General features: G+C 40.7%; 2 protein-coding genes across 4 annotated transcripts; one reads left to right on the plus strand and one right to left on the minus strand.

Moving 5' to 3' along the window:
• Nucleotides 1–260: 260 nt before the first annotated feature.
• narf (nuclear prelamin A recognition factor) lies at nucleotides 261–10108 on the minus strand. Of its 3 annotated transcripts, none has more exons than XM_063481615.1 (12): nucleotides 9910–10108; nucleotides 9072–9146; nucleotides 8899–8964; nucleotides 8478–8606; nucleotides 8263–8395; nucleotides 7838–7972; nucleotides 7125–7243; nucleotides 5639–5771; nucleotides 4163–4235; nucleotides 3826–3963; nucleotides 3169–3326; nucleotides 261–3076 (listed from the first exon to the last, which is right to left on the minus strand). In XM_063481615.1, the coding sequence occupies exons 2-12, from the start codon at nucleotides 9126–9128 to the stop codon at nucleotides 2826–2828; spliced, it is 1392 nt and encodes a 463-aa protein (XP_063337685.1). In that variant the 5' UTR covers nucleotides 9129–9146; nucleotides 9910–10108; the 3' UTR covers nucleotides 261–2825. The 3 variants fall into 3 exon arrangements, with proteins under 3 accessions (XP_063337685.1, XP_063337686.1, XP_063337684.1); XM_063481616.1 differs by having other exon boundaries at nucleotides 5639–5768; nucleotides 9826–10108; XM_063481614.1 differs by having other exon boundaries at nucleotides 9826–10108.
• A 379-nt stretch (nucleotides 10109–10487) lies between these two features.
• Nucleotides 10488–14618, plus strand: LOC134632806 (cytochrome b-245 chaperone 1 homolog). The gene is made up of 6 exons (XM_063481619.1): nucleotides 10488–10638; nucleotides 11993–12080; nucleotides 12204–12245; nucleotides 12342–12512; nucleotides 12616–12760; nucleotides 13724–14618. The coding sequence occupies exons 2-6, from the start codon at nucleotides 11993–11995 to the stop codon at nucleotides 13878–13880; spliced, it is 603 nt and encodes a 200-aa protein (XP_063337689.1). The 5' UTR covers nucleotides 10488–10638; the 3' UTR covers nucleotides 13881–14618.
• Nucleotides 14619–14653: the final 35 nt, after the last annotated feature.

The raw sequence follows: 14653 nt of genomic DNA on the forward strand, positions 1-14653 counted from the left end.
TATTGTTCCTACACCTCAACTGTAGTTGTCACAATTGGTGACAAATACTTGTGATATCGTGTGATGTCACGGCAATATTATACAGGACCATGCCACTACATGCCACGCTGTATTGTACTGTTACTCTTACCAATCATAACAGTTTTCTGAGGTAATACAAGCAGTTATAAGAGTGACACATCTACAAAGTTGTGAGTGTTGATATGGTGCAAACAGTGAGTAGTTTAAAAAAAAAGGGAGGTACAGACACATATCAGCAGATCTCTGAGTTTATTGCTTAACAGAAACTAAATGAAAAACCCACAAGACAGATTACAGATGCTATTTCTGTGTCTCTGCTTATCTTTATCTCCAAGTCCTTACTGTACTAAGGACAGTTAACTTTGTGAGAATACTTCATGTAGATCATGAACTGTTGTCATGTGTCCATTCACTTACATTTACACACACAATATAAGTAGGTTTATCAGTCGATGAGGCATGTACTCAAAGTGATCACATCTGTAATGTCTAGCTGGTAAATTGTACAGTGTGTGATAACTGCTGTGTTAACATGCCCATAACAGCAGCTAATGAAAAACGCTATGGGCGGTTTAGATATATAACAACCTTTCTTGTTTAGTATGGCCCTTTAAGGATGTGGACTGTGATACATGCACAACAAACTAATTTAAGATTTCTCATAAATACACAAACACACTCAAAAGTGTCAGTGGTTTTATAATATTCAGTCACTGGGGGTTATGGTTTTCTGTGGCTGACACAGCAAGCCAAAAAAAAAAATGGAGAAGTGATCAAATCCTGAGAAAGTTATGGAATAACTTATAAGTCCATATTAAAATCCAACAGGAGTCAATAATGGTCTAAACAGTCAGATCAAAGTAATTCAAATAGGATTTAAATAAGCTGGCTGAAAGGAAAAAGCTTGATGTAATAACCAATTTCGCTTTTTAGACTCAACGTTTTGCTTTTGTAAATTGGGATCAGCAGGTCTCAGTTACCCTCACGCATGTCTATCATTTGTTAAAATATGAAGAAGAAGCAGCACGCACTTGTTAGAGAGCTTGTTGCTTTAGGAGCATCTGGGGACGACTCTGAGTAACACCACCGATTATAAATGCTGTTTTTTAAAATCACACACCAGCACTGCGGGACAAACATGGTGCTGATGTGAAACTCTTACAAACTTTCTGAACATTAAAAACACGCCACGCATGTGTTTTAGACGATTTTAAGAAACAGTATTCATCTGACTTATGCAACTGATGCTGACTGAAAACGAGGATTTAAAATCAAAGGCAAGTTTGGCTTTTTTGTTGTGATAATTAACTACATTAATATCTTTCCTTCTTTGAATTTCGCAATATTACATAATATTATTACATAATACTTTTTGACTGAGTGAAAACAGATTTGTTTCCTTGTATAAATCAAAAACATGTTCACGAAATGTGTTTTTCTCCCTCCAAGAAAACAATAAATCTCATATTTTGCTTTAATTTGACGTGACTACAGACTGAACAACTTGGCAGGTGTTGGTGAGAAAACGTCAGATGAGCCATTTCCCTTTGACTCAGAGACAATCTGGATCTAAATAATAAGCAATAATAAGTGTGAATATGCATGTTATTTCAACAGTGTCATAACCTTTTTCTTTAAATTGCCAATTTTAATATTTCTTTTAAAGAAATTCAAAGATTAATCCAGAAAATCTAAATATTTTCAGCCATCAATCATCAGTGATGCCTCCTCTTTAGAGCTCCCTCTCATCTGTGGTGTTCCTAAAGCTCAAATTTTGGTCCCTTCTTGTTCTCTAGTTCTTCTATGCTTCCACTAAGACTACACACATTTCTCCTGTGACCTGTAGTACTGGTTTATCTATCTAGATTATTTGGTGATTAGCCTGGTTTGGCGAGATCAGCATCTTTTGGTTCTCAAAGGACCAAAAAAAAAAAAGTTTAAAAGTTTCAGGAGTGATGTCTCTTTATGTTATGACCAGGTCCCCCGACCAAAACAAAAAAACCATCAGCATCAGAATGAGACAAGTCACGTATTTGTGAGAAGGGTTTTTCTTTTTGTGCTTTACATAGGACATGAATGTTTGATCTTGTAAAACAATATGCATAACTTAATAAAAATACTAGTTTGTGAAACTGGAGCAGTGATACAAATGAAACCCTCTTGCAGACTTAAATAGAAGGACTGTCCTTCCTCTGGGACGGATAATCTGAATAATGCAGCAGACTTACTGTGACTGATTCAATAAGACACTGTTGCATAGTTATCACTGTGTTAGAGAACACGCAGTCTTTCAGCTAGGAACAGTGGAGATGACTTTAGCATGGAAAACTGCATGATTCATACTGGACAGCTAAGATTCAAACTCATCAAATATACATTCAGCATCCACAGGTTCGGTTCATGAGTTCCAGTTGTGATAAAAGCTTCTATTTTCTCAAGGGGTTATTGCTCTGTGACTCGACAGACTGATGGTTCACACTTGCTACAGATGTCACTTATTAGAACAGCTGGCACAGCAGGTGATCTTGTTTTTTGCCAGTTTAAGAACACCTCACTGCATTCACTGATTCACTCTGTATCATTTCTAAGTGTTTGTTTTTCTGCCCCTCACATATCATCAGGCTTGGCACAAAAGAGGCAGCCCCCCCCTTGTGGTTAAATGGAAGAATGACCTATTGAGACGTCAGTCACTGGTCCATCATTCTGCGTGGTCCACAGTTTTTTAGAATATGTGATGGTCCAGGCAGAAGCACAATCGAATAGCTGTCCATTCATGTCTTTAAAGGAAGACGTTCCCTTTCTTCTCACCACTGCATGTGTGGAGGCTGTGCGTGGCCGTGACTCTGATCTCTGTACTCTGTGTGCAGCAACTTTCTGGCCTGTGACGAGTCCTGACCCTCCAGCCAGTCCTGATAGAGGGTGTGCAGGTTAGGGTTGAATTCTGGGAGCCGGACTGGAAGGCTGCTGTAGATCTCCTCCATCTGGTTGACCAAGGCTTTGTCCAGCCGGCCTGCACCTCCCTCATTCTCAGCCTGACCGCGGCCGCTCAAGCACCCTGAAGGGAAACATAGGAGGAATGTTAAGGGTCATAAATCTTAAAGAGCTGGCAGCAGCATGTCTGAGCTCATGGGCTGTGATGGGCGTTACCTCCGGGGCAGGACAGCACCTCCACCAGCTGATAAGGCACACGTCCCTTTCTCATACGGTGAACCAGAGTCTGGATGTTCCTGAAACCATAGACAGCAGCAAACTGCAGAAGTGTTTCACCGTCCCGCTCTAGTGTCACTTCCTGGAAGTCCCGATTCCTGTAAAGTCACCAGCAAAGGGATGATACACAGATAATCAAAGAAAAGTGATCTTTAACTGATCCCATCCACTGCCATGTTTTAAAAACCCACATCACACTGCTAAGCTGATTAAACTGGTTTTTCACCTTTACACAGACAAACTAGCAGCTCTTAAGTACAGACTGACAGCAATGTGGGGAGTGTGGGATCACAGGGTCAGTCTTAGTTCAAAGTTAGCTCACAGTGAAGTTGGTGTGACAACAAATTTCGTATTTCTCATTGTTAATAATTGAATTGAAAGGAAATTAAAAGCAGCAGATGTGCATAAAGTTGACAATGAAGAAGGAAAAAACACCTTCGGCGCATCTGTTGATGCGCCAAACATACAAACAACCACAGTAATGTCATAATTTCACATTAACAGATGGACAAATGGATTAAAACCATAACACCATCTCCAGAATGACACAACCGTGAGGTATTAGAACACAACTATGCCGACTGGGCCGTCTCTCACCTGAGGGTTTTATATGTGATCTCCTGGACATCCACACCAAAGAGTTCTTTAGCAGCGTGTTTGAACACGTGTTCCAGGAAACCTTCAGAGCCTCTGCCGTCATGTCTCACCAGCGCCACGTCTCCACCGTCTCCCAGCCTACAGTCACAGTCAAAGCTGCATTGACACAGGCTCAGAGGTTGTATCCAGTCACGTAAACATTACACATGAAAGTAGAATCTTACACGTAAACAGCAAATTAACTCATTCAAAATAATGTACAATTTAATAACACTCCAACTACATAGCACTGACGTCATCATTTACATTATTAAAAACAATGATCCCAGCTACTCACACTTGGTCCAGTGGAACTGAGTCCAGCTCCTCCACTGACACCTTCCTCTGCTCCATCAGGTAATAAATCTGCCCTGGAACATGAGACATGACTCTTACTGTTACAGTGCTCCCTTTCATTATCAACTACAACACTAACTGGCCACTTTATTAGCTACACCTGTTCAAAGGCTTATGTACACATGGTCAAGACGACCTAATGAAGTTCAAAGTGAGCATCTGAATGTGGGAGAAAGGTGCTTTAAGTAATTTAACAGCATTTTTGTTGATCTGAGTATTTCAGAAACTGTGGATCTATTTGGATTTTCCCACAAAACCATCTCTAGGTTTTAAAAAAGAAAACACCTGGTGAGCCGGTAAATGTCTTGTTGATGTCAGAGGAGAATGAACAGAATATTTCAAGCTGACAAGAAATCAACAGTAACTTGAATATGCCAATTTCTGCTGTGACATTCAGCTGGTTTGGCCCAAACAACATGAAAGCATGGATCCATGCTGCCTAGTATGAACTGTTGCTGTTGTCAGGTTGCTGGTGATATTTTCTTGGCACACTTTGGGCTGCAGCTGAGCACTGTTTAAAAACCACAGTACAGTTGCTCATCATATCCATGCCTTTATGACCACAGTGTACCCACCTTCTGATGGCTGTTTCCAGCAGGATAATGCACACAGTTGCACTGATGTCAAACTGGTTTCTTGAACATAACAATGAGTTCACTGTACTCAAATGACCTAACAGTCATCAGATCTTAATCCAGCAGAGCACCTGATGATGTGGTACATCATAGATGTGCAGCAGCTGTGTGACACTATCATATTAGTATGAACCGAAACCTCGGAGGAATGCTTCCAGCAATTTGTTGAATCTATGCCTATCTATGCCACTAAGGCTTTTCTGAAGGCAAAAGTGGGGTAAACCCAGTATTAGCAAGGTATACCTAAGAAAGTGGCCAGTGAGTGTACATTTTACATTGATACATGCAGTGATGCTCTGGTTGAAACAAAGAAAGTGAAAAAGAGGAAACATGGTTGGTTGGTACATGCAGGTGCATCAAATGAGTGTGAGTGCAGATTTCTTTTTTAGCAACAGCTGCAGCTCTCCCACAGTTGCTCACTCTGACATGCTCTGTCATACTGGGGTCAGCTGCTCTTTATCTTAAATAGATCTGGAGACAAATGGCTGAATCTCAAGAAAACAAAAGAAACCAGATCAGCATCCTGCTGGCATAATTACAGTGATTATATTTGAGTATCCATTATGACCTTTCTGCAGAACATTGTAGCTGTTTAAAGCAACTTGACGAGACTCTTGGAGGAAACCGTTTAAGGATATCAAGTAATTCAGCTTTTCCACTGCATATACAGTCCTCAGGTTTCAGATACACCTCTAGACATTAAATGTGTTCTGCTGAAACCAGAGAGAGGGGTCTAACAAACTCTAATATGGTTGCAAACATGGTCTTTTTAAAAATCTTACCTGAGGTAAGTACACAGTCCACATCCCTGGTCTCCAGCATACTGTTGTAGAACTCTTCTCTGACAGCTTCTAGCTTTTTATCAAAGCAGGGAGCCACCACCACATGGTAGAGTTTCTCTGGACTCAACTTCTGCTAGTACAGAAAACACAACAAAGACATAATAAGAGAGATTCTCTCTCATAAAATACAGAACTGAGTCTGACATTAGCCTTGGATTGTTCAGGTTTGAGACATCAATATCTCCCTCGAAAAATTTGCACAGTACAAACACTCTGACTCAGATGGAACATGTGGTTTGGGACGACGTGACCACATTAGGTGATCAAATACTGAACATTTGGAACAGCCTTTTGGCTCACAGTGATTTTTACATGTTTGGTAAATTGACCTCTTTAATTTTACATTTATTTTAAAATTTGGCTACATTTTTAAACATCATTTTTTTAAAAAAACACAACAGATCTACTTTAATACTCTTGGTTCAGTTATTTTGAAGGATTTTAAGTATTCTTTTTAGTATAATTTAAAATGTCAGTTATCATTAAAAAGAATAAATTAAAAAAAATCGTAATGGCATAGATCCACTCTGTATGTGTTCTCACTGTACCTGAGAGTGGTGTAATCTGATACCCTTGGCACTACTATTGGCTGGATGCCACACACCCACTGCCCAAAGGTTGAAGACCAGGAACATGTTGAACACAGCAAAATAACAAGAAAATGTAGCAATGGAGACAAGTGCCAGGGTCATCTGCCTGCATTGTTATGGCTTATTTTAGTGGGTCGCAAGTCATTTAAAAGGATGATCTTTGTATGTATAAATGGAGTTATATCTGGTTGCATTTACAAGTGCTACTGGCACTACTGAAGATGCCAACAAAACATCCCAGCTAGCAATCATGAATAACTAAGCATGTTCTTTTTAACCTTCTGTTTTTTCCTCTATGACAGTTTAATAAAAGAGCTTTAACGCGAGGTGTTACACATTTGTCGGGCTTCATTTCTGTTGCAGGAAATTTTGGCTGAGCTGCTGTTAAGATTTTAGGAGCGGTTTATTAACATTAGTTCATTTGATGCATTCCGTTTCTGCATTTTGTGACAGCTTAAATTAAAAGTAATTTAACACAGGGCCTCAGAAGTGGTGAAACTTGTTTTGGTAAAGCACTTCCTGAACTGCAACAAGTGCTAGAACCACATGTTGTGTGAGCAAAGTTCCCGGTCTTAACCTATTAAGAGACTTTTCTAATGGAAAAAAGATTTAGAGCAGCATGAAGACCTTTTGGCCAATCACTGTTAGTCATCAGTCTCCATCAAGCAGATGACCACTTACCTCTAATATATTTAGCTCTCATGCCTTTACAACAGATCAGTTTTCATTTATTCCCCCTTGTTTATTTGTCAACAGACACTTAAACAAGTGGTAGAAAGACCTCCAATTACCCGGAGACCTTTGACTGTGAGTTGTCACAGTGGATCAATGCTTACCTGCTGTTTAGAGAAGTAGTCTTTGACCAGACACCCCATGATCTGTTGGGGTGACCTGGCTGTGCAGATATGAGGAGTGACCAGGCTGCCCAGGACACGCTCTGAATAGCGGATCCACCCTGTAAACACACAATGTTAAAATAACCCTTAGCCTACTGTGCATGAATTCAAGTTGTTTATTGTAGAAACACACACCAAGAGATAAGAGGAAAAAAATCCACATAGCACAATACATTTCTTTCATGATGATAAGCTAGCTTGCTATACCGAATGTAACAAGTATTTAATTACTGGTCGTTCCTCACCTGGAGGAGAGCAAAGCCCTCCTCCATGGCCTGTGTTAGACCCCACAGGATGAATGCCTGGGTGTCTGCATGCACGTGTATAGCCACAATTAAAGACCAAAAAAGCTCTAGCGTCCTATCTCTGATAAAGGGAGTGGTGCAGGAAGAGCTTCCTATCTTTCCCCAGCAGCTCTCTGCTATCTGCACCTCTAAAACTCCAGGTTCAGCACACGCACACAAATTCACTCAATAAAGAGCCCGGGGACTAGCAGAACAAAGAAATCTTAAAACTGAGGCAAACATCAGCACAGATGATAATCACACTGACAGGAAAACCAGTACAACGGGGTGGGGGTTTGAAAAAGAAGAAGAAGAAGCAGTAAAAAGTGGGGGGAATATGAGGAAGGGAAAGAAGAGAGGACGGTTTACCTGGACAGGAGGAGGTGAACATGGGCAGGGCGTGGGAGTCATGGTGCCTCCTGCGATACCGCTGAATAAATTCCTTTTGACTCTCTAGGATGCTGAAGCCAGCTGCCAGAGTGGTGTCAAACACATATTGCACTCCTGCAGGGAAAACCCAGAGTGACGAAGCAGAAGGCACACAACAAACAGGGGAATGTTGAACATGTATGATAAATACCAGGGCGTACGGATAATCCGTGCACACCTGCTTGCAGAAAGGTAAACTTAAGTCTGTTTAGCAGAAAAGTGGGAAGTAAGGCCAAAAAAAAGAAACAAAGTAGCTTTTCTTTATAACAAAACAAGCTAACAACAGAAAGAAACAAAATGGAGAGAGTAGGAAACTTATGGTAAAGTCAGCTTCGTATTTCATAAAAGAAAAAAACTCAAATCACCGATGTGCTTGAGGAAGCCGCAGAGCTTGTGGGCTGCTTCAGTGATGTCCACACCGAACTTGACAGCAAAGAAAGGCAGAGACTGCGGACACACCGACGCCACCAGCACCTTGTGCTTCGACGCATCACACTTCTGACAGGGACAGAGGAAGGTGTTGTTTAGCAAGCGCAACAAGGCAGCGCAGAAACACTCCCTGGTTTCAGAGGAAGTGTACCTTATTCAGCGCCAGAACTCGCTCCACTTCCTCCAGACCCTGCTGAGAGATCTTCAAGGTGTCCTCGTCTGACAGACAGCCGTCACAGGACAGGCATGCGCTCAACAAAAGCTGGGAGCCTTCATTCACCTGAAAAAATTAGGAGATTTTTTCCCTCCAATAACCTTTGAAGTGGGCTATGTCTCATTTTCCTGTACTGGTTATTACCTGCCTTAAGCCTACTATCTGCTAAAAGCATCTTAATCTGAATCATGCTGGAATAAAGAACTGTAACTTTTTAGACTTTATCCTCCCTGTGAACTCAGTGTGAAAGGATGCATGAAATGCACATGCATGAAAACTGCTTAACATGGGAGCCTGATGAGGACTGATTCATGTAGAGCAATTAATGACTAGAGTGCACTGGGTAAGCAGATATTACCTGCCCATTGACTTCTTCGCTTTCCTGGTTTGAGTTGGCCCCATCTTCACTTTGCTTCTTATTGCACTGTGTGTAGAAAGATCGATAAACTCAGCTCAGAACTGAGAGCAAGAAAAATGCAGTCAACCAACCCATTTATGAGACAGCGTAGTGCTACAGAGCCATCATCATACCTGTTTGGTGCAGTTCTCGCATTTCTCCTTGCGCTTGGCTATGTTGACCTCTGACATTTTCCTCAGCAGTTATATCTTTAAATTAAGAGAGAGACACAGAGATTAACATCCCAGCTCCACACAGCCTAAGGTTTCCTGTAAGGAAGGCAGAGGCGACTGCTCTGTGCTGTTTAATTAACTCCACCCTCCACTGACTGCTTCCAGCGTCCTATCACAGGCGGGCGTTTTATCATAAACAAAACAGCTTTATAATGGTGGGAAACTGAGTGCAAGCACAAACTAGTCTTCTGTCATTACATCCCAAATTGCTCGGGTTAATTATATAAACAGAGCCAACAGAAACCGCCACGAAGTCCATTACATCAGCTTGCGTGCGCGTGAGGGGAAGCGCGAGAAGTATGGGCTGGAAGCTACCGTGCTATTAAAACCTATAGAGAGTTAGCTTGTTGTATAGAAACAGTCTTACTTTCATATGATACAAAAACACCTTTTAAAAAAATCTAGTTTGGGGTGAATATATTTATATCTTTAAATAAGAGTAGCCAAATCCTTAAGCATGCCTCACGTTAACAAGCTACCTGGTATTTTAGTTTTGCTGGCCTTAAATATACCACTTGAAAACACGCTATTTCGGTCCAGGCCTTTTTTGGGGTTTCTACATTAATTCCTGTGTGGGACCGAAATGTGTATGCTGGTTTAACGGCGCGGCAGACGCAGTGTTAACACTGCAAGGTCGAATTTTAAGGTAACTCACCGGACGGTTTATTTCACCGCTCTTTCGGACAAAGACATGGGAAAAAATGTAGAAGAGCAGCCAGTGCTAAAGAAGACTACATACAGGTGAACTCGACAGTTACTCAGCACCCTTCGTTTTCCGGTCAAGTCGTCTGTGGACGGCGTCACCGCCACTGTTGGCCGCCAGGCTTGAACCTCTGCGGTTATTTCATAATACTCTAACTGCCGCTTACAAAAGCGACGAGACTCCTCTAGTGTCCAAGCCAGTCGTGTCTATATACGTCCGACTCCATTGTGTACCCCGGCGACCTCTGAGCGCATGCGCAAACTGGGTACGAGTTGCTCCGGAAGCTCGTGTGTAGAAGTCTTCTTACCTCACTTCACACTAAATTCAATTGTGATAGAAACAGCTTTGATAAAAACTCAGTTTAGGTATTTCTGAAAAGAAAACCTGTGTGGTTATTATCGAGTTATGAACGCCTTTTCAAATTGTTACTATGTTTGAAACATTTAAGTACAAAAGCATATATACTACTTACTTGCTTATGGTAGGCGTATGCAGGCAAATGTAATGTTTAAATGTAAAATTTAAAGTAAAAAAACCTTCCCTTCTTTCTTACTTACTTTTTTCTTTCTTAAGCTTTTATTTTGAAGGCGTGATGAAGTTAAGCTCGCCCTGTTCCTGGAAGGAAGTGTTGCCCCTTCGGGACTGTTTTGTTGCAATAATATGAATAGAACTTCCTTATAATTTCAGCGGTTGCGTTTCCTTGTACACATTCTTCTTTCCTAAATCTACAAGGCAAAAAAATATAAGAAAAAAGGCGATTTTAAGGTAAGCAATACAGATTTCATATTACTGTGTCTTTACCTGTTCTGCAGAGATTGTTGGTATACGTCACGCTGAGTGATCGTGGTCAGCAGCAGCAGCAGGGGCATCTTTCTTGTCTCGTGTTTTCAGATCCAGTTAAAAAAAAACCCGTATGTCTGATCAGAAACATATATGGAACAAAAATGTGGATCAAGCCACGAGAACAGTTTGAGTTTTATTTTGCCATCACCCCTGTACAGCAGTACAGCAGCAGCTAGGTCTGTGCCACTCAGAGGACTGAAACATGTTAAAACATCAATGTATGACCATGAAACACATTTCAGCTTTGATATTTCTTCAGTTAGAAAACGAACAAACAAAAGATCCACTGCTTACAGCAACATGTCTGGATTATTTTTGAGAAACCATCTTGATTTATTTTGAGGTAATCCAAATCGTAGCTTGTCTGATTTGCAAGGGAGGCTCTGGGGTAAAAAAGTGAAGACTTGGTCACTATTGAACAGCTGTTACTTTGCTGTCTGGGCATTGTATTGAAGCAGAGCACGGGTCTGGTATAGCTCCTTTTGGGGTTTTGATTTGATTAATCTTAACTTAAAGATACGAAATATAAAAGCTGAAACTGAAAAAAGTGCAGAAAATACATAGGGCGATTCACTAGTTGTTTGCATTTCACTGAGCTCTGGCCCTATCAGATTTATTATAATTGCGATTTGAAAATGAACACAGACGTGAATGTTTTACAGTAGCTCTTTAAAACATTGAGTTCACTTAAAACAGTCACTTCCTTTAAAGGAAAGGTCTGTGAAATTATGGAGTAAAGCAGGTTTTGCAAGTTTTTGCACTTTTCCTACTGTAAGAAGTCAAAATGGTTGATGTGAAATAAATAACATTTTACATTTACATTTTACACACACACATACACACACACACACACACACACACACACACACACACACACACACACACACACACACACACACACACACACATATCTTTTTCATGATCTTTTTCATGTGGGAATCCTTTTTACGCTTGTGAAATTATGAGCTTGACCTTGCAAAGTTAAATTCCAGCTATAGAAAAAAACATTACTGTTAGTAATTTTAAACTCATTCACCTTAACTGATCTAATCAATCTCAGAGGTAGATATTACTTTATTCTACTCATAGCAAAGTGCAAACATACGTAGTTTTAATAATTTTTTTTTTAAGATTGATAACAAATACTTTACTTTTACCATATTATAAATAAATACTTGTCATGTGATTTGGGTGAACTGGCCCTTTTAATTGAGTGTTATCACAGGAAATTTGGCTTTTAGTGTTTCTAAACTGCTGGGTTCTTGTCTTTGTTTAGATGGGATACATGACAGTAGAAGACCAGAGCTCCACCCTGCTCCACCTAAAGAGATCCCCGGGGATCCGTTCGTGGTCTCTTCTTGTTGGTAAGTGTGTTTTTTGTGAAAATGTTGTTCCCATACTCAAATATGACATGCGCTCTCACACTTCAATGATGGAATATTCCCTTGAACTGCTCCAAAACCATGAGCCTCTTATTTTCATTGCAGGTATAGCATCTGTTGGCTTAACAGCTGCATATTACAGCTCAGGTATGCAAGCTAAAATTTATATATGTCATGTCATCTTAACTTCCAACACTTGAGTACAGCTTTCTTTTCTTTCCTTGTGTTGCGTCAATCCCGCAGACAGCATCCCGTGGAAGCTCTTCTACGTGGCCGGCTGTCTGTTTGTGGCCATGCAGAACATGGAGGAATGGGAGGAGGCTGTGTTTGATAAAACCAAGAACCTGATTGAGCTTAAGACCTTCAGTTTATACACTTTAGTCCTGACTCTGTGGAGGAAGGGCCAAGAGAAAGGTGAGTAAAACCACAGAGCGGGTTGGTCACTACAGCTCCATTAGTGAGCTGAGAGGTCACAATAATGGATCTTACCATTGTGTTTTTTCTCTCCATCTCCCAGTTGTGCTGGATCTGGACCAGCTGTGCGATATCTGCGTACAGGAGGAAAGGGTGCGTTATTTGGGGAAAGGTTATCTGCTGATGCTGAAGCTGGCTGCAGGCTTCTCCTACCCCCTCACTCAGAGCGCCACACTCGGGGGACGCAGGTAGGTCACTGGCAGTTGACAGTTCAGCGCAGGATCTGATTTAGTATGAAGTTGTTGTTAGATGAAAGATAACATAGAGGTTTGATGTTCAGATTTTCAGTATATTAAGCCCATAAAATTAAAACCTGCAGTTAATACATGATTAGCTAGCAATTTATTAGGGGGCTCGTAGCTAAAACGCAACAACTCTATAATAGATCCTTCCTGCATTGATTTATTTTGTGGCCAATCTAGAGGCTAGAATTTATGTTGCTGTTAAACTGTGCTGACTTCTACAGATAGATGTTTGTTATTCAGCCTGCACTCATCAATAAAAAAATCAATAGCTCTCTTACACAGTTCGAACAAAAACCAAAGAACACAGAAGAACGCAGAATTGACTCCAAAACAGTTCTATTAGATTTTAATTATTTTAGCTAAGAAACCACCGAGTAGATGTGTGTCAAGTGTTATATAAACATTAAATGAGTCGACTGTCTTCACCGTTTAAATCAGTTCAAATCAATTATATCTCTACAGCGCCAAATCACAACAATGGTTGCCTCAAGGTGCTTTATTTTAAGGTGAAGACCCTATAATGACACTGAGAAAACCCCAACAATCAGGTGACCCCCTATGAGCAGGCACTTGATGACAGTGGGAAGGAAAAACTCCCTTTTAACAGAAAGAAACCTGCAGCAGAACCAGGCTCAGCCATCTGCCACGTCCGGTTGGTGGTGAGGTGTGGGAGACAGGACAGAAAAGACACACTGTTTGCTTTCTGGTGTTCACTTTAAGATTGCTAACAGGAATTATTGTTGCATGCTAATTAGGTATCGAGACGTGATGGCTAATAATACCCTGCACAAAAAGTACCACAACACTTTGATTACTACGATTTGAGATGAACATTTATTTATGAATACACTGTATTAATATTTGGATTTATTTGGATCTGTTTTCTGCACTCCGGTTACTCCTCAGTGATGTGGAGGCAGTGGCTGCTCTGCTCAAGCGCTTCCTGGCACTGGAGGAACTGCAGAAACGTCGGCAGCAGGAGTATGAGGCTGAGTACGGGGACGCAGAGGATGAAGATTCTCTAGACAATAGCACCGACTCAGATGAAGCAGACAAGCTGTGATCTGTCTGAAGTGTAGTGTTACTCTAATGTAAGGGAGATTTAGTTAGGGGCATTGCAGCAATGCAGAGGCATTACAGAGGGTGAGGTTTTTGCAAGGCCCTTAATATATAGCAAACTCTAAGCATGTGCATGCACGTGGAACAGCAGGGAAAATAACCCTTAGTTTCTACTTACAGTCTTACTTGTTTGTATTTTTACTGGTAATACAACCATTCAGTTATATGTTGTCCTGCAAATGTTCACAATTTAGGAAATCTTGGAACAGACCTTTTTATTTCCCTTTTGTTACATTCTAAGTGGAGTCTTCTTTAAGCGAGTATTATTTCATCATCTTTGAGCTAATTACTGTTTGAGAGCACACTCCAGATTACAGATTTCCCGTGCCTTCCTACTGAATTTGAGTGTTTGTGTATGTGAGCCTCAGGAAAGTGCTTTTCCCACAGTTTTCTGGACCACCCCGCTCATAATTGTCTTTTTGTGTGTTTATTTGAACCCAGTAGACAATCCAGATGAATGCATGTGCAAACTGTAATTGAGCATGAAGGATCTTCTGAGCTCAGTCAAGAGTGAATTATGTGTGAAATGTTTTGACGTCATGCTTGTCTATCTTGTAACCTTTACCTGTTTTTTTTTATTATTTTTTTTAAGTGAACCAAAGACTGAATCTCAGGAAAAGACTTTTGTGCTTTGGTCAAACTTTGTCTCATTCCAAGTTCAAATGTGTGCTGCTTTAAGGGAATAAACACTTTGTTTGTTTTTTTTTAAACTAGGGT

The sequence above is a fragment of the Pelmatolapia mariae genome, linkage group LG8 (genome assembly GCF_036321145.2).
Source record: "Pelmatolapia mariae isolate MD_Pm_ZW linkage group LG8, Pm_UMD_F_2, whole genome shotgun sequence".
NCBI classification, from domain to species: Eukaryota; Metazoa; Chordata; class Actinopteri; order Cichliformes; family Cichlidae; genus Pelmatolapia; species Pelmatolapia mariae.